The sequence below is a fragment of the Dermacentor silvarum genome, chromosome 11 (assembly GCF_013339745.2).
Source record: "Dermacentor silvarum isolate Dsil-2018 chromosome 11, BIME_Dsil_1.4, whole genome shotgun sequence".
In the NCBI taxonomy this organism is placed as follows: domain Eukaryota; kingdom Metazoa; phylum Arthropoda; class Arachnida; order Ixodida; family Ixodidae; genus Dermacentor; species Dermacentor silvarum.
Genome location: NC_051164.1, coordinates 62,918,180 through 62,943,257, shown reverse-complemented (window position 1 = coordinate 62,943,257; position 25,078 = coordinate 62,918,180). Strand labels below are relative to the sequence as shown.

The 25,078-nt window shown below is 43.1% G+C and overlaps 2 protein-coding genes and 1 long non-coding RNA gene across 3 annotated transcripts in view; 1 reads left to right on the top strand and 2 right to left on the bottom strand.

Moving 5' to 3' along the window:
- The window catches only part of LOC119433862 (uncharacterized), a 29,442-nt gene extending 27,823 nt beyond the window's left edge, over positions 1–1,619 (top strand). Inside the window, 1 exon segment of the mRNA XM_037701136.2 lies at positions 1,240–1,619. Within this exon segment, the coding sequence (XP_037557064.1) occupies positions 1,240–1,494 (255 nt within the window). The 3' untranslated portion in view covers positions 1,495–1,619.
- A 9-nt stretch (positions 1,620–1,628) lies between these two features.
- LOC125941243 (uncharacterized) lies at positions 1,629–4,282 on the bottom strand. Its single transcript, XR_007464169.1, has 3 exons — positions 3,307–4,282; positions 1,879–2,054; positions 1,629–1,813 (listed from the first exon to the last, which is right to left on the bottom strand). It is a non-coding gene; the product is annotated as an uncharacterized LOC125941243 (long non-coding RNA).
- Positions 4,283–7,387: 3,105 nt separating this feature from the next.
- LOC119434123 (dolichyl pyrophosphate Man9GlcNAc2 alpha-1,3-glucosyltransferase-like) overlaps positions 7,388–25,078 on the bottom strand; it is a 30,802-nt gene continuing 13,111 nt past the window's right edge. Inside the window, exons 8-15 of the mRNA XM_037701444.2 lie at positions 24,112–24,297; positions 21,844–21,979; positions 19,445–19,530; positions 18,014–18,098; positions 15,756–15,826; positions 15,593–15,661; positions 13,534–13,661; positions 7,388–9,873 (exon numbers count right to left, since the gene is read on the bottom strand). Coding sequence (XP_037557372.2) covers positions 9,641–9,873; positions 13,534–13,661; positions 15,593–15,661; positions 15,756–15,826; positions 18,014–18,098; positions 19,445–19,530; positions 21,844–21,979; positions 24,112–24,297 — 994 coding nt within the window. The 3' untranslated portion in view covers positions 7,388–9,640. The remainder of the gene's footprint in view (positions 9,874–13,533; positions 13,662–15,592; positions 15,662–15,755; positions 15,827–18,013; positions 18,099–19,444; positions 19,531–21,843; positions 21,980–24,111; positions 24,298–25,078) is intronic.

The window sequence follows — 25,078 nt, the reverse complement described above, 5'->3', positions numbered from 1 at the left end:
ATTACTTTGTCTGCTTCATGCGAAGGTCGTGGGTACTTGGACATTAACCTTTCAACGGTCTTAAATTTAAACGGATGCAAAACTCCCAGTCTCGCGCTTCGATTCTCGGATACGCACGGCTGCTTGGTCTGCATGTTTTGCATACATGCAGGGCTTGAAAATCGTTGTTTTGGTTATAGTGCGGTACCGCTTATAGTGCAGATATTCAGGACTCCGGCGACTTACGTTATAAGCGGTGTACACTGTGACTTGACTACCCTTTGAACCCTCGAATTCAAAGTTTCGATCTGGCAAATATAAGTTCTGCCACAGTATGCAAGGTATACAGTTTCATAAAAGAAAGCTGCTGGGGAAGCCCATATGGGTTTCTCAAAGAAAATTGGGACTTGTCCAAGGATCGATCCCGGTGCCGGACAACTTTTCGTGGCAGGAAGGGAAGTGAAGGCTACAGAGGTGGAGCACATGAACCTGCATACTGAGTCGGCAATGCTTCCACGTAAGATGGTTTTGTATTGTTCAAACGTGGAAAAGAAAAACGTCAAAAAAGCCAAATTTAACACTCCGTGGTGTTTTGTCTAAATTTTTCTATATAGTGAATGACATTGTTTTCTCTTCTCCTGCTTGGCTAATATGGTTGAGAATGTGTAATAAGTTTTTCAAGAGCGCTCTTGCTTGTGTGCACTTTTCCATAGTAAGTTGCCCATTAGTATACCATCTGAGCTCCACCACGAAGCTACCAGAGCTAAGCCTGATCTAATTAATCATCTTGTAGTGCATACACAGAACACAAATCAATTCTGCAGAAATCCACAAGGTGGAAGGAGTTTCATGAAAGAGAAATTGTCTGGCTTCATTCCCTAAACCGAGAAACCCATATACCGATATGGGTTAGCACAGAACAGTGCAAAAAATGAACTGAGGACTCTATAGTTTGATAAGGACTGATAAGAGTTGTATGTTTGGATCATGCCATATAAGGTTGATAAGGATTGGATCGATTGCGATAAGGTGATCCATTGGATAAGTGTTTATAAGGGTTGGATCGAGTCCGATAAGCTTCATAACGACCAATAAGGGTTGATAAAGGGCGGATAAAGTTTCATAACATTGATAACATCGTGCTGCATGGAGATGAGCAAGTTGCACAATCCTTACGCATACTTGGACAACCCCCAGAGGAGTTCCTGCGTGAATTTGCAAAAAATTTCTCCAATTTCTTTCTTTTCCTCTCACCTCTAGGTGCGACAGCTTCTTATGCGCTGGACGGGTGTTCAGGATGTACAGATACAGCGACAGGATGACTTCGACAACAACTATATTGTGGTGACATCGACGGGGCGTGACTGGCAGATTTGGTTCTTAGAAGAGCTGCTCCTGCAGCGTTGGCTCCCACAAGCCATTGACTGTGGAGACCTTCAAAAGTTTCTAGGAAAGAACAGCCAGGCTGGCCCAGCAAAGTGGGGCTCTAGGAGCCTGGCATCTACGCAGCGCTGAGCACTCTTTGAGTAGCCAGCTTTGTGTGATCAGGCAACGGCACCATCTGGTGAGCTGTGAACTTGCGAGCTAAAGACTCTTTGGTGCTTTGCCAAAATGTGTATAAAATTTGCACTTCACCAGCGTTTACCAGCGTTCTGTGATCAAGCAAGGCACCATCTGGTGAGCTGTGAACTTGCGAACTAAAGACGCTTTGGTGCTTTGCCAAAACGTGTAAAATTTTCACATTCATGACATTCAAAGGTGTTTACATGTACATTTGTGAGACGTTAAGGGTGTTTACATGTACATTTCAGGTTCTTGAATGTGTTCTATGTACCTGAACTATTGCCAGGCAATGTGCTTTATTAATGGGTTTTTCAAAAATGAATGTGTTCTATGTACCTGAACTATTGCCAGGCAATGTGCTTTACTTAAGGGTTTTTCAACAAGGTGTCTGTGTGTCGGATTCCAAGAAAATGTGAATGTCGTTGGGAATGTACAAATGGATTCCCGTTTCCACTCATGCACTTGACGTGCAGACTTGCTGCATCAGTTCGGGTTGGGTCATTGAATTTACTCTACACTGAAATACAGGAAAATAGTCATTAGTGAAGCATACATTGTAGAATTACCTCATTATTTATCATACTCCTGCTTTGATGGGGCACTTTTTATACAAAGGCTCTGCAACAGTGGGTATAGTGTATTGTCTTTATGCGGTTTTGTGACTGGGCTTTTGTTGCCGACTGCCATTTTTTAACATTGCCTTAGGGAACGTTCTTGCCCTAATGTGCTTTCTCGTTGCATTAAAACACAATTTTTTTACTTGACGAAACATTGCCATGATGTGATATTTTTAAATGGAGCACTGGGGGCACAATATTGTGCAGCAATGCCTTTTCAGATTCTATTCCTTTTCGTGCCTAGTCAGTGGTCAGAGCGATGCTCTGCCCGCATTGCCAATGGGATCAGCCAGCTGTGAATGGTGGATGTTAAGTGGAAAGAATTGAGCGGAAGGCATCGCTACAATATTTCGGCCCATCTGTGCAAACGGGATATGATGAAAAAAAATTGCAGGCAGAACCCTATCTCGCGATGACTGTCAACGATAATGCATTTGCATAGAATCAATATAGCGACGCAACCGCCGTGGTCGCTTAATGGCTATGCTGGTGGGCTGCTAAGCACGAGGTTGTGGGATCAAATCGGAGCCACGGTGGCCGCGTTTCGATGGGGGCGAAATGCGAAAACACCCGTGCACTTAGATTTCGGTACGCGTTAAAAGAACCCCAGGTGGTCAAAATTATTCCAGAGTGCCCCACTATGGCGTGCCTCATAATCGGATAATTGTTTTGGCACTTATGTATGAGGTGTGTATTGCAGTGGAAGAGACTCCCCTTTCACGCTTCCCTAAGACACTTGGCGACGGTTGGCGCCACCGTCGCGAAGCCTGCACATGGCATCTGAAATGCATGGCATGCTGGTGTGTGTGAACACCGAGGAGTGAGTCGTGCCGTGACCGGCTTCGGAGGCCATCTGCAGGCTTCGCGGTGGTGGCGCAAGATGGCAACGAGTGTTCTTGCGATGTACGAAAGAGGAATCCCACTGCAGTACACGCCTCATGCATAACTCTTTTAGATAGCGGCAATATGTAGCCAATTACCGTTGTCAGTCGGTAATGCCGTAACCCATTGGCAGTCTGTAAACCATCTCATGACATCGCGAGATAGGTTCTGCTGCAATTTTTATCGTCGTGCAATATGCTTTATGCAGTTTTTCTTCTATAATGTCTCTTAGTCGTTCAATCATTACGGGTGTGTACGGGTATACTCGCTCAATGTGCCTTTTCTATAATGTTGTTGCTTAGTTGCTCAATGTGCATGTGCACTGCCTTTCTTACAAAGGGGATTGACTGCATGATGCCCTGTTCAAGGAGATCTGTGCAAGCACTCTTTGCATCCATGAAAATGAAGCTATTTAATACTAAATGCATTTCGATTACCTCTAGGTTATCCATTTACTCTGCCACCATAAGCATCCGTAAGCACTTTCATTACAGCTGTACTATTTTTATGGACAAACTAAAGCTGTAATGAAAGTATTAATGAAAGTCGGATGCAACTTCGTTTGACGTTGGACAATGCTGGTCGTGGAATCTTGTCGCACTTGGTTCAACTGCGCTGCATTAGGCACATTGCCGTGTTACCGATCCCAGTCGCCTCCCAGCACGCCCTGCAGTTCAGAGACTGCCTCCAGGTGGTTTCTGTGTATTTCGTCGTCTAACCTCGAGTATTCCCATAGCATGTGTCCCAGGGTTGCCCTGGCATGCCCACATTTATCCGATCGAATAAAGATCCAATAACATGAAGCTTTATTTTCATGTTAACATTCAGGTCACTGCCGACCCCAGCAGCTAAGTACAATATGGTCGGTTACAGTAACAATAGCTGTTTCAACTTGGCACCACCAGGTGGCACCCTCAACTTGCCCGTTTGCACTTGCATTTCCACTAACCTTACATCCTGCAAATGGCACAAGATTTACGGACGAATCAAAACTCCCTATTATATCCGATATTCGTTACCATATATTTGTTACTTGCGAATATCAGGAGAAACAGTGAAGATTTACTTCATTATATCTGGTGTGTTACATTAAGGTGCGACTTAAAAACTATATTACATCACTCTAAGAAAAAATTTCAAGGACACGTTTTTAGCAACCAGTTGCCAGGCCATATTGTACAGCAGCAGCCGAGGCTGCCTGTATTAAAATACATGCAATAACCGAGTGGCAGATCGAGCTGATCCACTGTAGTTGCAGTAGTTGCAGAGGTGCATAGGTAGAAATTTGCAAACTTCGAGGCAATGGCAATGATTTGTATAAACGACCAGCTTCTGTTCTGGTGGAGTGTACCCGTTTATTCCTAATGTGTTAAGAATAAAAATTTATGCACATGTTTAGAATGCAATGCAGTGTTTGCAGAGTGTTTTGAGTGGTGCTGTAACAGACTTTTGTGCTGTGTACTTGCAGTGCTCAAGATGTCGACCTAATTTATTCTGTGATATGTGTTTTAAAATTAAATGATTTCTTTTCATTTGAAGTGCAAGTATCTCTGTTATACCACACTGAACTTGGAACCACTCACAAACACAGACCACAATCATAGGCTCAAGGCATACAGATCTGTTGCCTGTGCCACTAGGGTACAACAATTGGAGCAAGGCTCTGTGACCCTGTGCAGGCTGGATTAAACTGCAAGTATGCCAAGAACTGTAAATAGTACCAGTGTGTGCCAATACTGCCAGCCATGACCATGGGAGGATCATGTTTGAATACTACAGGGAAACAAAGCCGCAACCCTAGCCACTGACCTACCCCACCAGTTCGTTAACAGCTAAGCCAAATATTACTCTAATACATACAGCCAAAGGCCTTGCAGTGTAGTATCAAGCACTCGTTTTTGAGTCTGGAAATGAAAGAATGCATTGTAGTAGTTTTTGAATTGTTAACATTTGTATTTATGCTAATGGGTACATAGCACACACCAAGGCAGGCTTCCTGGCGTTCTATGCTCACATTCACATACAAAGCACCAGTGCATTACCTCTCAAACTTAATCATGCCCACGAACAAGATGTACTTGCCAGATTAAAATCGTGCAGCTGTAAAGACCTGTGCCATCTGAAAGCTTGTAAAACAGTCAGAGGCATCTGACTAGCAACATCTATTAAGGCACTGCATACAAAAATTCCAAGGAACCCTGAACACACAACTCGTGCACAACCAATAACAATGCCCTCCCAGAATGCCTATCAACAGGATAATATTTGTGTCGCAAAATGTACGGATAAGATGGACTACCTGTAATCTTCACACTTTCCGTGCTTACTGCGATGCCCCAATAAACGTAACAGCTCTTGGCCAGATTTCTTTGGGCATCTTGGCAGTGCCTATGGTGGTGCCATTTGCCAACAGTGGTGCCACCTTGTGGTGAATGACATCAGTGCCAATACTACTGCCTGAAGATCGGGCTCTCCGAGATGTTCCGATACTGGAGGCTGTGCCAATACAACGGTGCAGTGCAATCGTAGATAAAGTGCAATATGGCCAATGAAAAGTAAATGCCGTAATACCTAGCAGGGGCAGCATTTGATAGCTGAAAACTATGATCACACGAGATGCATCCCAATTTATTGTAAAAACTTTGCGAGGTGATTTTCAAAAAATTCCAAACAATTTTTTGCGCAAGAACTTTGCAATAATAAACTAGTGGTAAACTTATATTATTGCGATAGCAATTTATATGACACTCAAAAGCAATTTCTGCACGTCGCCGTCGCCGTCGCTATAAGAGTTCCGTATGACTCATGGAGATGAATCGTGCCGCGCGCCGCCAACTCTGTTCTAGTAAAGGGCGCGAACGCTTTTCATTGATGACGCACGCAAACAACGCGTCTGCCCGTGCTCCTTAGGCTCAAGGGCGTCCTTTCCCCTTACAATCCCTAATTAGAGCAAACCGCCTTCTTCCGACAGACCTTGGGGAGGGGGAATGGGGGAGGAGGCACTTTTGCCACCGAGTGCCTATTATAAGAGCTCCGGAACATCACCACGCCGCCCATTTGACAAACGCGGCAAAATGCGAGCGTCGCACTTTCGGCGCGTTGCCGTGTGCTGCATGTCCAAGTTTATACAGCTGATAGCTTCATGACTCTATATTCCACAAATTTGCTATCGCAATTGATGCTTCACCTTTCAGGTGAAACTGCGACAATTTTTTGAGCAGCTGGTAAGAAAATGCTGCCATTTTCGGGCCATTTCTCTTATCCGGTCGTGCATCACTGGTGGCAACACCAGTTTTCTCGAGAAACGTTTAGCGATAAAGAGCGTTTGTTTTTCCTTATTATTGCGATAGCAATTATATGGACACTCCAAAGCAGATTTCTGCCGTCGGCGTCGCCGTCGCCGTCGCCGTCGCCGTGAGGTTCCGTATGACGTCAATGGAGATGAAATCGTCGCCGCGCGCCGCCGAACGCTGTAGGTGCGAGTGAAAGGGCGCGAGGGACGCGCGCTTTCACGGGGAGTGAACGCACGGCGGAGAACAAACGCGCGTTCTGTGCCGTGCTCCCTTAAGAGCTGCAGAAGTAGGCGTCTCTTTCCTCCTTTACAATCACCATATATGTAGAGCAAACGCGCCTTCTTCTGACGCACGAAAGGCCGTGAGGGGGGGTGGGGGGGTGGGCAGGGAAGGGAGGCGACGTTTAGCTGCGGCACCAAGTGCCTATTTATATCAGAGGCTCCGACAACAGTCACCAACGCCGCACGCATTTTGTGCGAACGCGGGCAAAACGCCGACGGCGTCGACAACAGTGCTGTGTGTTGCCGGTGCTGCTGCATGTCCAAGTTTGTACAGCGGATAAAACTACTATCCTTACTCCGTATAGCTCTCTACCAAGTTGCTATCGCAATTGATGCTTCGCCTTTCGGGTGAAACTGCGACAACTTTTTTATTTTAACTTCCAAGCATCAATGCACATGTACACTACTGCTCAGCCCACTTATCACAATAGTTTCAATGTTGCAGATTCAAGATGTATGAAATTAACCGAGTGACACCAACATACGATTATAACGATAAAGTTTGTATATTGTTGTTATATTGCGATGCCGAAGCTGCCCCCCCCCCCCCCACCACCACCACCACCTCTTTGTTCTGTCAAGAACAGGCGCCCACTGTTCCCCACCTGACGCTCTCTCTCCCCCCCCCCTTCCTCTCCTTTCTTACGATGGACCTTTTAAAAGCGGCACACCGCCACCTCCAAAGAAGGAGCGGAATTGGTTCCGAAACGTCGGGCTAGTAAATTTCCTTATTTGGTTGGAGTCAATCTCTAAGTCTTAATGATAAAGGATGAATGGTGGCACACAAAGGAAAGGCCTTTATTATGAAAAACAGACACGTGCTTAAAAACATGCAGTAAAAAGAAAAAGTATCACACTTCAGTAATCTTGCAAACATAGTAAATGATAAAGGGAAGGAAAAGGGATAAACAAGGAACATGTGCCTTGAAGGAGGTCTACACACTCCAATATCAATGTTACATCAATGTTACATCAGCATTGCTAACATAGTAAGTAGAACTTTTTTCATACGTCCTTGAAAAAAAAAAAAAGCGAGAAAAAACATACCTAACTAGGAAAACGTACAATCCAAAGTCACTGATGTGCCTCATGCCTTTTCTTCTCCACATGGGATCTAGCTGCCAGGAAACATACAATTGCAGTTTGGCGATGTAATCAACATTGGTTCCGGAAGACCCATGTTTTCCGGGAACATAACCGGTAAAAAAGAAGCCTAACTATATTGGGTCACTTCTTGATTGGGAACGTTGGCACTGGGAAATCTACGAAACGGGATCGTATCAATGAGGTTCTCCTTTTATTCTGCTCTTAATTATGTAAGAGCTTTCAATTGTTTCGTAGGCCAACAATGAACCATTCCAAAGTACTATGATCAACTACAGAAATGTGAACAGCGAAGCATATAGTTCTTGCACATCCACATCAGGGCTGAATTATAAAATTTTACATTAATCTGCATCCCTGATGTTCTCTTGCATAGAATTGCTATGGATTCGAGGAATGGTTAGCAAGCGTTACTGAATGAAGCAGTACATGCACATAGACAGCTAAATTAATTGCAAATGAGGATGAAAATTTTAGAAAATTAGGAAATTACTGACCAAATATGTTTTCAGTATACGCTGCAAGAGGTGCCCTGCCACTGCACACGTGCAAATAACATCCGCAGAAAAGGCAAGATGTTAACATCAGTTAAGACTATACAGCAATAATTGTACCAATTGAGCACAAAAAATTAGCTGCAAGAACATAATAAACTTTCATGTGAACAGCCACATATAAAAAAAATGTTGCTAAGGTATGGGCCTCAAACATTTTCTGAACAGAGGCTGAAAGAAAAAAAACAAATTTTGGAAAGGAACCATGTTGCATCTATGGCACACATAGGTAGCATCATAAATGCAAACAGGAAATAACTGACAACAACTGTTACGCATAATTACAAGAAAGTGTGACATGTAATCGCTCCATAGCCAGTTTCTATGCATGGTGTAGTATCAAGCATTCGTTTTCGAGTCTGGAAACAAAAGAACGTAATGTAGTAGTTTCTGAATTGTTAACATTTGAATTTATGCTAATGGTACATAGCACGCACACAAGGCAGGCTGCCTGGTGTTCTATGCACACATTCACACACAAGGCACCAGTGCATGACCTCACTAACTTAATCGTGCCCACGAACAAGGTGTACTTGCCAGATTAAAATCATGCAGCTCAATGCCTGTAAAGACCTGTGCCATCTGAAAGCTTGTAAAACATGCAGAGGCATCTGACTAGCAACATCTATTAAGGCACCACATACAAAAATTCCAAGAAACCCTGAATACACAACTCATGCACAACCAATAACAACGCTCTCCCAGAATGCCCATCAACATTAATAGGACACAATATTTTTGTGTCGTAAAAAGTAAGCTCTTTGGTGGCACATGGTGTTTCTGATTGGCACAGATATTTTGGCATTGGCAATGGTGGAGGAGTAGCTTACCGCACTATAGATTGCAGGAGCTAGCGATTGCTCGCTTTTCTATTCGCCTAGATGCAAAGACGCTTGCTGCTCGATTCGCTCAAAATCTCATGGCACTTGGCAGCAGCTGCTTATAGCTGCACAAACACAGAAAGGAAGAGCCCCAGACCCGTCTACTGACCTCCTTCTTGACTCAACTGCTGTTAGTGAAACATTGTCTCTTGAAAACACCCGGTACACCAAATCTGGCCCCACGCACAAGACAAACCAGAATTCAACACAGTGCACAATTAGGTGTTCAGTCTACATCATTTTAAGACAGTGAGACAATCCGGATCAAGTGTTCAAGCAACAGCAGCAATCTCCTCCAAATGCAGCAGCGTGAAGAGTGTCAAGTCCTTGAACACGCGTGTCGTTCCAGCTGGTGTACAGCGCACGTACGGCTGGTGCTGCAGAACATCCACTGTAATTTCCTTGTTTCGTACCAATGAGGACGAGGGAGTTTTCATTCAACGCTGAGACTAATGTGCAGTGAACTCTCTCATTACACTGGCCCTATCATGACATGGGCTGTACACCAGAAATGTCGCACCTCACTTCTTCTTGAGCTTGGTGAATCGTGATGCTGGCAGCTGGAACTGCAGGTAGTGCGTGTATATCAGAAACAGAACGAAATGGCCGCAGCTGTAAGCCGCGTTCAGAAGCTGATGCAGGTCTGGGTAGCGTGCCGGTGGTGGCATCGTCAGGTGCAGTGCGTTGAGTGCAACACAGCCTGCAAGTGACAGCACGAACTGGAAAGCAAGAAAAGAAAGAAATATGTAGTGAGCGAAGATGTAATGGACGTACGAGTTCTTTTACCACTTTGCTACTACAGTACTGTTTTTGTGAACAGTTCCATGTAATAGATGTGGATTTGGCCTTCGTTTCACGGATTCACTCATAAAGCTCTGCTGGCAGTTGTAGTCCTCTTTTTTTTTTTTATGGGCCGGCGCGAGAGCTGAAGATTCTTGGCATTCAAATGACTCTTGTCCCAAAATGTAGTTATGGTTGAGATGTATTTTTGCCTTCACAAGTTTCTTGACTGGATTACTATAATTACATGGATGTGCAGCTCTTTTTTAATGAGAGAAGAGCAACCTAAAAGCTGTAAAAATCATTGCTTAACTGACAAATTTCTGTCAGTGCTTACAACAAATTTAACCATCCCCTAAAACGTGTACTTTTTTTTGTTATTCCAATCCCGACCGAAGGTTTATTATTTCGATCCTAAAATTAGCCTTTGCCAGATAATTAGAACTTGACCTTTCTTTTCCCAAAAAATTGGGCCAAAAATTGCCTGCGCGGTGCAATCGAATATGAAATCGAAAGCGCATTTTCAGCATTCGCGTGCTTTACCGCATAACACGGCTGTATTGCGGCGGAGCTGACTTTCGGAAACCGGTCACCATTGTGCAACACATATTACAACCCTGTCCACTTTTTTTACTAAAATGTTGGATGTGTGCACGATTTCTACTTTGTATAGGTGCTTTACTGCCATTTTTACGTTAGTTTTTCAACTTTGGACACTTCAAAAGCAGGTGCTCATTTGATTCGGGGGTGTGTTAGAATCGGGCAAACACTGGCACATGAATGAGCGGTGTGTTGCGGCGCCTTTTCTGCATCTCTTTTTCATTTGACCTGCTGAATAAGTTGATCAATTTAACGAAAGTCGACTGCATGCAAATATAATGCTCCACCAAGAGCAATATGACAGAAAACACGGGACCGTGTACAAGGTACCCTCAAATTCTACTAAGGCCGATACACAACCGTTTTCAAAAACAAAGTGGAAAAGAGAGGTGTTGTTAGTTTAATCAGTTGCACCCCCATTGCACCTGCATTTCTACAATACAGGGAGCGTCATATTGGCAGCTGACACTGAAGCGAGAGGTGCTATTAGTTTAACCAGTTGCACCCCCATTGCACCTGCATTTCTACAATACAGGGAGCATCATATTGGCAGCTGACACTGATAGCGCTGTCACTCTCAAGATGTCTTCTAACAACCCCACCTTGTCCTCCAGTAAACCCAAACTTGCTTCATTAGAAGAGGCAATGGCCACTGTTGCAACAGCGATGAACACCGCTGCACTCAGGTATGTTGCCGAACATTGTGTCACCTAAATGTGTTATCACTGCCGCTTGCAGACAAGATGCTGCCTGCGTTGTAAGGAGTGCCACGAATCAAACCAATGACGCCTTTCTTTGCATTTTGTTTTTAATTTCAATGACGGTAACCACCATGTATTGTGCCAAGTTGTGCCTGAGGCCACATGCTGCTGTGTTCCCTCCCACACTGCTCATGGTGGCACAAACTGGATCTACAAATTAGTGTTTGTGTTGGCTTGTTAGTACGTTGGTTGGCTATTAGGAAACACAGCGTGAAGACGGGACACTGAGAAGTGCGGCCAGCACATCATCCTGTCGGCTGACGATGAGCGGCGAGACAGCAATAATGTGAGTGATCGCAGGTGCGATTATTTTTTCTCTCCTGCCTTGCCGAGCCTCAGTCAAATTCCATTACTCTGTGAGCGGAGTCGCATGTCGTCCACACTTTACAACTTCACAATGGCAGTGAACTCTTGCAGGCAAACATCCTTCAAGTAGGCTTGTGAATATCAATTTTCTGGTTCGAAGCGAATAGTAATTAGTGTCAAATAATTTCAAAGCAAATGGTTTAAATAGTTGTGGGAGTTGCATAAAATCTTGACATAAGAGCCAGACGTTGAAAAATGTAAGAAAAGTTTGCTATTTACTTGCAAAAAAAGATCACCTTCTAAGTCGGTTTATTTTTAAAGTGCCATTATTCGGATATTTTCGTGCAAAAATGCGAGTTCAACATTTCTTACAACTCCAGCTGCACAGAAAATGTGTTTACAGACTCTTGCTCACTGTTGTGCTACACTCTACTTAAAACTTTGTGGTGGTTGAGGAGGCCACAAGAGCGTTTTGCATTCGCCTGTTGTGCGTCGTCACGATGCTGTGAATTAAGACCTCGACTGCACAACGACTGCAGTTTATGCTGTGTTGCGCAAATACAGCTTGATGTGTTCTGATGCAAGCTTGACTCATTCTGTTCTGGAAGCATACAGACGAAAAAAAAAAAAAAATTTAACAGTAACATTGAGATGCCATATGCGAATTTCGCCTTGAGGTCTGGTTTCACGGCAACGTGCATTGTGCTGCTGTGAAAGCACCTTCAGGGCAAAGTTCTCTGCCATCAGCGTCGCTGCATACGCAATGAGAGAGCAGCTGGCCGAAGATATGACAAGGACGATTCATGCATCCGCGAATGGAGGCTTTTTACAAAGATTTGGGCGTTGTATGCATATACTTTTGCGTATTACATGCGCTAATTTTTTTTTTCCAGAGCGTTGTATTTTGGGGTGCAGCTTATAAGTGGAAAAATAAGTATATTAGTTCATTTCAAAAACTTCAAAGACTGATATTCAAGCTGAAGCAAATATCAAATAGCATATTTGATCGTATATTCGAAAATATCGAAAATTCACACAAGCCCACTTTCAAGTGATTGAACCGGTGTTCTATGCAAAAGATACGCAGCCTGGACTACCAAGACATTATTGGCTCACACAGAAGGTGTCAGATCACACTTTTGCGTTTTGTTGTCTTGTCATCACCCCTAGCACATGGTGGGACGATGCTCCAGCACTACTATCCATGCAACACCCTCGACTAGCTTTCTTCTCATCATAGTCATGTGACATTTCATGTCATGCCCACCATAAGCCAACTTCTCCATTCCTGCTGAGGTGTCTATTACTAGCCATTGGCAGTAAAACATTGTAAAAATTTTTACTATGGCTATTTAAACGTTTCCAACCAGCTGCTGCAATTTTTAAAACGTTTATACAACCAGAAGCTGCCCCCCACCCCCCTACACACACACACACACACACAAGTGCTCTTAGGTGGTTTTGTGCATGAGGGTGTTCGTATATGTGAGTGTTTTTCGCGCTCTCCGTTAAAATTCAACCTAGGTACAAGTTCTTATGGGTTATAGTTTCACAACAAATCCAAAAATTTCACACTCGGGCAGTGGATAGTCCAAAAAAAAATTTTTTTTTCAATCTATTTGTGTTCCTGTTACACAGATGCAAGTTACTATATTTATTTATTTTTACATATTTACATAGGATAATAAAGTTCATTGTCTCTCTGTCTATTTACATAGTTACATATTTTTCTTTGAACAAGAGAATTTCAGTCATAAAGAGGTCAGAATTCGTCATTCTAGAACACTTGCATTCCGCAAGCATGGTTGTGAAGGCCAAAAGTGATCTTCCATCCCAACCACAGGATTTCTTTTAGGACAGAAAACCTTACACATGTTCAATGAAAAGTTTTGTGAGAAGCATTTTGCTGGGAACTCCGCTGAGGACACTTACCAGCAGTGTAATGTGAGTGCTCCTGCTCACATCTTTCAAGTAGGCCTGGTAGACAAACACTAGGTTCAGCACAACCAGCGCGACTGTATGGAGTCACCAAGCCATCCTTATAGAGAAGTGGGAACATGCTAACCGAAAAAGGAAAAAGAAATCGAGAGGAAACATGTTAACTATATGTGCTCACTGCTTGCTACAGAGTTTCTTGGAAGGAAAAGTGGTGCTGCAGGTGCTGTTGTTTGTAAGCCCCCTGATTAAACTTAAGATGGTGTCATTCCTTCTCATCCCGCACTTTTCCTCATCGCTCGCCTTTCTCAGTTGCTCGTTTTCGTTGCAGTGTACATAAGCCCCATAAGTCATGTGCACCACGCTGGCATAAATAAAGTCAAGATAGTTGCGTATGCAGTTTTGTCGCATACACGCCGTTTATTGTGTGAATGGCTCTTAGTGCGGTATCATAAGAGTTTTTAGGCCAAAAGGAGGTGCAAGATTTATTTATTTTTCGGCAGCATAAGAGGCCCCCGCAAGTTGAGTATGTTATAGTAATGTGTTGAAGCAGGACAAGATAAGTGAAAGTGCTCTAACCTGATTAATGATTTGCTGCCGTGATACTCACGATTTTTCGGTTAACTGCACAAACACGACCTATGTGAATGACGATCGTTAGAACATGCTTGTAGTGATCCTAAATGTAACACACTCATCACCTTCGCACTGCTTGTACGTACGGCCTCAAGTTCGCATTTTTAATCCTGCTTTGTTTTAGTTTTGCACCACACAAGGAACGAAGGACATGATAGATAAGATAGTACAAGTACTTGTTGCCTATTCACATTACCTTCCTCATCATAAGTTTCATTCTAAGCTCAGTCATGTTAACTTGTGATTAAATGGCTTGGCGCAAATACCACAAACTACAGCAGTTGCTCACACAGTACACTTGCTGTTGTTTATTAGACTGGTTCTTTCTTTTCTAACATGGTATAAAAGACAAATATAAAGCTTAAGACATTCATCTCAGGAGCATATATGTGAAACGGGAATACACACCTTCAGCATGAAGCTGCATTATATATATGCGGTCTCCATCATTGCTGAAGTCATAATAAATTTTTCTTATCCGCAGCATTTGTGAACAACTGCTATACGATTCATAAACAAAACTACAAATTCCTTGCATTTAGAGTACGCAGGTACACTAGAACGAACGGAAGTAATGGACGAAGCGCTGTGCCCGTTCATTCCGAGCGGAAGCGTGCGGGGACGCACGCTATCACGGAGAGCGAACGCACTCAATCACCCACGCGCAAGCAAGGAAGCGGGAAACCAGCGCCGGAGGGGGGGGTTGCACTTTTACTCTGTCAACAACCGCGCTCGTCGCTCGCCCGCACCGTCTCTTATCTCCACACGGCTCTGACCTTTGTATGCGCTGTGCATTCGCCGCTCAGTTTCCGTTGAAGTGATAAACCGCACGTACCTTCGCCCGCTGCGGCATATGCGCTCGCTGCCAGCATTTTGACAGTCGTTTGCAGTCATTCAGTGTGATCTATTCATGTTTGTTTGTGCGCGCTCACACCACGCTTGTTCATTCAGTTAGTAATAGTCAGGCCACATTTTCCAACGCACGCTACACATGCAATGCTGCCCGGATCGGCAGTGCAGCGCTACAGGTGTGTCCCTTCGCACGCGCTGCCCATGGGAAGCGCTTCTCATCAACACCACCGTTTCACACGCACCTTCTCGTGGTTTTTTTATCCTGTCCTATGTGCTATTTCTCCATTTAGCTTTAACATGTAAAACCAATAAGCCGAAATTAGCATTCTTTCGCCCTAATTGCTTTCACAGGTAAATATAATACCACTCGCTACCAGCAATAATAATTCTGTGCGCTCTTGTTCAAGTCACAAAATGCTAGCATCAGAACTGCTGTTCAAATTAAACTACGTTACCAGTATTCTGTAAGCGGTATACTAGTGTGTATAATGGACAGGCTTGCTCTCTAATAATTAAAGTGTAGCATAAAAGAACTGCATGCTTCTTTTTTTTTCCCCTTTTTACATACCTAAATGTTGCTACTGTTGAAAACCACACCACCAGACCAGGATGTTTATGTAGGATCAGATAGAATGCTCTGAAAAACGGCATAAGAATATGAAACAATAGTGAAACACATAGAAGAACAAAATGATTTTCGGAAAAATACAGTAAATGCACACAATACTCACAGTGCTGGGAACAGTATGGTCTTTTCGTGAACTTGGTAGGAACAGAGAAAAAAGGCCAGGGAACAGTTTATCTGTAGCCAGTGACAGCAAAAACAAAAGGTTGCCAAATAAATGCTGAGTGCACCTAAACCATCAATAAGCAAATTGATGTAAACATACAAAAGGTGTATGCTGACAGACCCATTATACATATATGTGCCAACAGAACATTGAACCAAGCATTAAATGAGAGAAGCCAGCTGCTTCAGTTTTGTACAGGATGTGGTTTCGGTACCGTACAGTTTCGGTTCAAGTGAAATAAATACATGTGCATGCACATAGCACCACACGCTTATTGGCCTGGCGATCTTGACTGTGTCAACATACTATAATCAGATCATCAGGAAATCTTTAGTAATACAAAACCAATCGAGTGAAGTAAAATTTCAGTGGGCGGACGTGTGCTAACAATTTGCATGCAAAAATGCCCTACGTGTGAAGATCACATCAAGTTTTACATTTCATGCCATGTTTTAAGTTCCTTAATTTTCTTTTGTGGTACTTTTGTGGTACACATTTCTGGTACTTTAATTTATGAACACATCTTGTGTGCAATTTGGTGTACACGCTATGTTGCACATATAAAGTCATGGTAAAGAAACTTGCATTCTCACATGACCATTTGCACTTTCTGAAACAGTCGACTGTAACTTGTTGCTACGCAAACTAAGACTAATCCTACTGTAGAAGTGGGTCTACAGAGAACAATAAGCAAGTGAGAATCTCCTTAATAATGTCCCTCTCAAATGTTTTCTTCCTAAGCCATATTATGCCCCTATCCTTCTCAATCTAAAAAAATTCATACTAGATTTACATCTAAATTGCAGTGTCATATTTTTTTGGGGGAAAAGGGGTGGCTCTGCAACATGCTAGTTTCAATTCCTAAAGTCCCTCTATAATAATTTGGCCCTAAGCATACAACAGACAAATATAAACACGAGCTTTACAAAGAAAAACAAAAGTAAAGTAAAATTCCATTTCAGATTTGATTTTTTACAACAAAATTTCACGCTATCTGGATCAAGCTTAACTTACAAGATTCACCCAAATAATAAGGACCCCGAAAAATAATACACCCTAAATAAACAAGCATCATGACACTTCATGCTTCATCCTAGTTCTAGTTACAACACAGTTTATTCCTTCCAACATTTTCCATCACACGAAATTCGTGGTTGCATCACAACTGTGCGAATATGTCACTCACTCCAGCTGTATTCGTGCAAGGCTGCTCAATACAGTACAGGAAGAATTAAATGAACTCATGTTAAATTATGGGCTTCAACGTCTAAAAGCAATGCATAGGCTATGAGAGAGATTGTGGGGGAGCTCTAGGTTAATTTTGACCACCAGGGGTTCTTAACATACAACTAAATTTAACTTCAAGAGCGTTCTTGCATTCCACCCTCATCAAAATACAGCCACAGCAGCTGGGAATCAAACCCTCGACCTTGCACTATGCCATAGCCGCAGAGCTACTGTGGCGGGTCTAAACGTCTAAAAAGTTCAGCTCTATAACGGCAGAGAGAATAAAATCACAGAACAGATGTACAGGGCGCATCATTAGAGTACTTTACTATCCTAGCAAGGGCTACAACAAAATTGAAATGCATGTACCAGTACAGCATCATCAATAATGACATGAAATTTTAATTTGTTTTTATCTAAATGACATTCCGAGCTCTCTATACCCGAGAAGACATACTGGCAATCGTCACAGCTCCCTAAACTATTTAATGCAATACTTGTTTCTACGAACCAGTTTTGGTTTGGTGCCAAGGAAGTGGGTGCGTCAGGACGTCACTATACACTGGCTTGCTTCGTGTGATCACTGTGGCTGCTACACGCTATCGCCAGCCAGAAGAAATGCACGCAGCATGCTTGTTTGCCATTTTATGATCAACATCACCATACCTAGGAAATTTTGCTCTGTGTCATGATGTCATGATAGTGCCCATGACACCAAATCTGGAATTTTGAGACCCAACTTTAGTATTGAATTAAAATTTCATATAAACATTTCCCAACATTCACGCTTGCTCAGCACTAATCTTTTAAGTGTAAGAAGCATGCGATGGTTTCTCTACAACTTATAAAATCTGTGTCAATACTTCTTTAACAGACAACACGTGACCCATTAGCGTGCGCTGTAACCACTCACTGTAGCCTCACAGTAACCACTCACAGCAAACGTTCCTTGGGTTGCGATGCAAGCTTACCAGGCTGAATCGAAAACGTTCCGGCATCGGTCGGAGAAGCACGTCAACTGCCGAGATGCTTGCCGTGCCGAGCGTCACAAGGCCGCTAGAGGGATGAGCAATCGCTTTTGAAAAATGCAAACTCGTACAATGCACTCAAGAGTGAGAACAATGAGGGGGACTGAGAGGGACTGAGGGACTCTATTTTTTTGTTAGCGTCAACCACAGAGGCCCAGAGCCAGCTCTCGCACACATGCATAACCATCCAAGAAAGTGGATAGGAGGACAGCCGCCGTGGTAGCTCCATGGTAAAGCACTGCGTGCGTAAAGAGATGCGTGCTTGGCTTCCCACCTGTGACAAATTGTCTTTTCGTCTGCTTTCATTTCCATTTGACTTATTTTTCATACATTTCAGTAACAGTGCATTCCGGATATATTGAACTGAAAGAGGATTGCGAAATAGTTCGATATATCGATAATTCGAAATATAAAACATGCCTGTCTGAAGCTTATCGAAAACTCCGCACGTATCGGACAGTTCCTGACATTATGAGAAGCGGGAATTTACCAATTCGTTGCTTCAAGGCCAGGTCGAATGTACAAAAGTTTGCTTATTTTTTGCACAGGAATGCCACAAATGACTCGCTTTGTGGAATGGTCACTGATATTCTGATTGTATCGCTAACCGTAAAGCCCATTCTCCAGACTGCGAGACTGCAATGACCGTGGTGCACCGTGCACGAGTCAAAGTGCTTGTTGCGAGTTTTTGTTTATAATAAGGTAGAAATAGAAGCTGTACGGAAGCAAACCAACCTGCATGGATATGTACCATAACACCATGCACATTTGTACTGCAAATCGTGCGTTACAATGAATCGTTTATGTGTGATCCTCATACAACGGCAACGAGTTGATCCAGGCAAGCACAGTTAGATTCAAAAGTGGCCTTCAGCTTGCAGAAGATCCGAATTGATTCCCACTCACGGGTAACTTTACGAGCACGAATGAAATTCAAGATGAAAAGAATAGCGTAGATACCACGGCCGCCACGAGCCGTCTCGCCGCAGAGACGTTCAACTTGTTAAGTGGGGCCAGTGGGGCATTGACCTCTTGCACCCACTTGCTGCCTCTCCTGTGTAGCTTGGATCCAGAGTGCTAGTGGAAATGAAAGGGGAGCAAGCCACTCGTCGGTCCGATAACTATGTCTAACTTCATTTGTGCTTGAAGGATACGAAAAATTTTCGCAGCAGGCGATTCGTGAGACAAGATAATTTAATAGTGATGTCATTCTATGATTAGTTTGAAAAGTGTTTCCAGGCCCCTTTAACCAGCATCCTCCAATGGTTTCTGCCTTTTTTTTTTGTTGTTGTTTTGCTCACTTTGCTCACCTTTGTTCTCACAGTTGTGAGAACAAAGGCTGCAGCATGTAGGACAGCCTGGGAGCAGTCTTACCTGACCAAGGCGAGTTCAGTCGGTGAGTAGAGGTTTTTAAGCTTGACGACGATGGACAGAGTGCACCAGATGTTCGCAACCTTGTCCTGGAAACAACAAGGAGTGTTAGCTGCAGTGAGATGTATGAATGTCTTTCACACTCTTTGCAAGTAACAAGCTCAAATAGTATTTTAGGTGTGTTCAAACAGGAAAATTCCTAAACCGAATTGAATACGAATATTTGAGAAAAACGACCTTCGAATGTCGAATCGAATACCGAATATTTCCTTTTTCATTTCTAAACAATCTGAAATATAGAAATTGTGTGAAGTCAATTTCACACACAAAAAAAAGAGGCTAAAAAAATTTAATTCTGGGGTTTTATGTCTCAAAACCACGACCTTATTATGAGGCATGCCACAGTGAGGGACTTCCGATTAATTTTGACCACTAGGGAATCTTTAATATGCATCCAATGCACACCACACAGGTGTTTTTGCATTTCACCCTTATGGAAATGTGGCCGCAGGGGCCGGGATTCGATCCCTTGACCTCGTGCGTAGAAGGGCAACGCCATAACTGCTAAGCCACCACAGAGGGTATAAAAAAAAAAAGGCAGATTTACATCTTTTGATACATGTAATGCCGTTAAGAACTAGTGTCCGGTCAACTGAGGAGCTTGTAAATGACAAGCAACTGCAAGGTGATTGTATCCAGTGCACCGTCGCAATGACAGTAATGGAACATAGGAACAGCACATTCCCAGATGCACACAGGGTGCAGTGTTCACTAAAGGATCAGAGAGTAATGTAGTACTATAGCATTTCACATCGTTTAACAGGAATGAAAACATGGCAATACTGTACAAGAATAAAGTGTTTTACCGAAATTGGTGAAAACTCGTAAACTGCCCAGAGAAGAGATATCCTTATTGAATGACTGGGTATTATTGAGCCAATGTTACCTTCTCTGTGATTTTGCTTGACAACTGCGGCTCCGCTGCAGCAGAGTCATTCACAACAGAAACCACTTGCATCTGTCTTTGTCCATGTAGACAGTGAAAGCAATATTCGAAAACTTTAAATTGCAAATTTTCACATTTGAAGTTTCAAATGTCACACACCCCTACCTATAGCTAACTATAGCTGGTTTTCTCAGCTACCAGAAAGAGTAAAGCATTGCTGTTTTGTTTTTTCTACTCTGTATCTTGCAACTGTAATAATTAACTTTTCAAACTTGTAACTAGCATGTTATGCTGTTGCAGTAACTTTTCTCTTTCTTATAGAAAGGAAAAAGTGAAATGATAACCCTCTTTGGTGCCTGATTGTCAGTCAGTTAACTGTAAACATCACACCAAAGTGATTCTGTAGAACTTCTAGTTGCAAACAAAGTTTTGCTGAATAACAAGAACCACCAAGTAAATCGGACTGCAAAGCCATGATCATACGGGTGGGCAGGCCTTCTTTTTTAATCCCAGTTAAAAAGCAAACTCATTCTGGACTCCTAGAGGGACAGCCGAGATTCTGCATAAACTAATGTAACCTGCCACAGGCAAGGATGCAGCTCAGCATATTTATCTTTTTTCACAGCTACTGTGCTACTATTGTCATATCGAAATGAAGCTTTTTGCAGTCTCACTGATAATCACCGAAGCGTATTAATTGGCAAGAGCAAAATTAAAGCTATGTCAACTGTTTTGGCAGCTCCTTCTGTTTATGCACCTTTCCATCAGGGTGCGAGAGCAATGCCTCTTTGTGCTCTTGCCCTGTGGGTATCAAGCACACAAGCCACTGCTCTTGCTAATGCTTTTGAGAAAGTGTTCGCATTGACCCACAACATTCAAGTAACATTCCAATGAGTAACTTATGCACTTGCTTTGAGGCAGTGATGCAGTTCTTTCCACGAACAGAAATTGACACAAATGACTTAAGTTATGTTACGAGGTTTAACATCTTGAAGCAAGACATGAGCTGCGACAGTTGCTGCAGTGGGAGGTGCTCCGGAGTTGTTTTGATCACCTGCAGTTCTTTGATGTGCCCCTATATCAAAGTACACGAGTGCTTTTGCATATGGCCCCCACTGGAGTGAGTGCCACCACGGTGGTCGGGTATTGAACCCGCGACATCGTGCTCAGCAGCAGAATGCTGCCACCAAGAAAACTGTACACCAACTGACTTTACGCTAAATCAAAAGTTTTAATTACTGCCTGAATACAAGGGCCCACTAAAAACGCACAAGTTATCATTCTCCTACCAGGACCTTCTTCCAATGGAGTCTGCACTGCAGTGGCAAAGATTGTGTGACTTTGATGTGTTTATCGACAGTCCATCACAACTCGTGACTGAAGGCGATTAGAGCAATATCCGTATGACATACGTCACAATGTAGGTAGTTCTAGCAGTGCTCGCCGTTATGCTTACCTCAAACAGACCCCTGTCTAGCGGAAACAGACGCTTTAGGACTTGCAAGGCTCGGTCGGGGCTGCCCAAGTAAGGTGCCCAGCAGATGCCAAATGTGGCACTGACTGCTAGGGCAAGGCCAAGGAACAGCCTCAGCCTGAAAAAAGTTCTTGTATTACTACATCAATGCTGTTAGTTTATGAACTTCATAGAATATAAGAATGGGCATGTTGGTGATCAATATTGATTTGCATCTTGGTATACTCGAATCTTGTATGATCAATTTCTCGGAAGACGTGTTTACTATGACTATGGACGCGTATCACACATGTTCAACATTAAGCCCCTAGAAATGAGATGAAAACATTGTGATTACTTATTTTTGTATAACTTAGTCCACAATAACTTCTCCTGTTCATGTTTACTATGAGCCGCAGTGACCTCTACACCATTCACAAACGTGCATAATCCCAATGTTTCCTATGTTAATCCAACTTCTACCTCTAGCCTATAATGTGTGTTTTAACCCAACAAAATACCTTGCGTGATGATCTTAACATTTTAACCCCCCCATGTGTGCTCTTCGACTGATTTCTGTTTGTGTTTTTATAATCAAACTGTCCCCCCCCCCCCCCTCGCTATCCTGTAAAACTGTTTGTTCATGTTTGTTTCGTGCTTCGTTTTCTTTTTTTCCTTCTTTACCAATTCATAAGTGCACCCTTACCGAGGCTTATAGCTGTTCATGGGCACTTCAAAAACAAATTAATCCAGTTGAATTAAATAGCGTGAACAGAAGAAAAGGACAGACAAGGAATGACAAAAGGTAGCCCTGATTCTTGTATTGTCCACCCCCGCGTCTTGTTTGCACTGTTCAATTAAGCAGTTTAATAAAGTTTGCTTGTCCTGGAGTAGTCCAAAAGAAGCACACCTTCCTTGCGAAACCAAAAATAAAAAGAAATCAGCACAATCTTCACACTCTCTTATAACGGAATGAACAAAGTCACGGCCCAACGGTGTTCCACACTTGTCCCTCGAATTCGTACAGGAGCTTCAGCTTAACTCTTTAGTGACCAATTTATTTTGGAGCCATAAAAAATATAAACTGCTGTGGTTTCTCATCCTTGTGTCCTTATCTTCACAAACTAGATCGAAAATTTTCATTGCACTGCTACATTTCTCAAAATTGCCATGCTGCAAATAAGAAACATTAGACAGTTGGAATTCCGTCCTCCCCAAAACCAAAAATTTAGGAAGCTTCGACTCGCAATTGAGGAATTCTCAGTAAACTCATGGGTTTCGTCTCGCTGGCTGAGCTGCTGGTTAAAATTGAAGTAGTAGTTGTGTTTGTTGAGGCAGAGGTGCACACTGCACTTGAATCCCCTGAAAACCGTGTCCTTTACAGTTGGGCTGTTTGCACCTTTGCCACATATCTTTTACAAATGACCGACTGGCGCCCTGTGCTGTTAATCCTGATGCCTACAGATGAAAGTGGCCTTGTGGGCCCTCTCTCTCTCACTTTTTTTCTTCGTCTTATCATTTGTGCAGCACTAATTTAAAAAAATGCAACTTTATGCAGTTCCCAAGCTTTCAGGAGCAAGTTCAAAGACTGAAGCATGCTGGTCTTCGTGCGCATGTGGTTTATCAGGCTTCCAAAAAATGCACCGGTCATTGAGGACGAAATAAAAACGGGCCCGGGACAAGCGAACAGGCAGGCAAGGCAAACAGATGCACTGCTACCCCATATGCACGTAAGTTGGTGCACAGCCTATATAATGTATCGAAGCATTACAGTGTGGGGCATGTTTTTTTTTCCTCACCCAATAAGCTCACGAGTATTCGTGCAAGGACAAAGAAATATTTCAACGCGAAAGGAGGTGACGCAGGATGTCGCACGAGACATGTGCCCCAATTTGTGAACTGTAAGGTTGGTACTGTTTGCCAAATACTGCTATCATGCAGTAAAAACATACACAGTAAAGCGTCGTTATAACGAAGTTGAAGGGGGATCCACGCTTAGTTCGTTATATTCATTACACTGTTATAACAATTCTGACTTTGTGGCCGATGTAGGCCGCCACAAAGGGAAGCTAGCAACCTGCTGCTAACCACTAGGCAAACCGACGCAAACGCCTGCAGCGCACCAACGAAGGACGATGGAAAAATTTCTGCCACATTTTTCGTCAGCAAGGTGACTGGTTTCTCTAATGCAGCTGTCAACTCTAATCCCATCTGTCAACTCTAACCCATCTTTCAGGAATGGGCATCACCAATGCCATCGCCATCACTTACTTGGATCCAAGGCCTCGCTGCTGGAAACAGCATCCCAGTAAGTAGCAGAAGAAAGGTATCGCATAGTACAGAGCCATCTGCTTGTAGTTCAGTGCCAGCGAAAAGGCCATGGCGCTGAGCAGGGGCCTCTCGCGCTCTACGAAAGCTATGGCAGCCAGGGAAAGGCCCAGGCTCACACAGTTGTACCTGGAGTTGCACTCTTGTTAAGGGCAGCAGTATTTCTAAATTATCAGACCATTCTAGAACACAGTGCTCAGCAGAATGAATGAATGAATTCCTCATTTCACTTACCCTCACAAAGTCCAACTTATCCTTTTTGAAACATCAAGTTGGATACCTCTTAATTCAGATTTAAGCGCGATAAATTAAGTGCAAAGTCTGTAAAAGCGTTTTTGATACCCTCGAGTGAGATCCCCACCCCAGTTGTGGGTAGTTCAGCAAACTGATTATTAAATCACTAATTACTACAATAAATAATTTCTTGCTCAAAAACACTTCATTGCTTTTTTTTTTCTTCGTACAAATGTACACTCTATGGCCATAAATAAAGGTGAACAAGGTTCTTTTATATTTCCCTGATGTGAAACGGTATTCGGCCTTTACGGGGTTCACAGGTAAAATAAAACAACTCGTATTTTCGAAATCAAATCCAATCAGTTTATCAGGTTTAACAAATCAAAGCAACACCGAAGCTATGAGAGACGGATAGGGGCACTCTGGAATAACTTTGACTGCCTAATGTATGCTATAATCTAAGCACACAAAGGTTTTTGCATTCTGCCCTCCATATGAACGTAGCTGCTATGGCTGGCAATCAAACGAGCAACTTTGTGCTTAGCACTAGAAAATCGTAGGCACTGAGCCCCCATGGTGGGTTGAGTCATCTCTAATGGCACTGGCAGAAGGTGCCAAAATCTCAAATATCTGAAGAAAACCCACCGCGAAAGCATTTAGTACAGAACCCAGG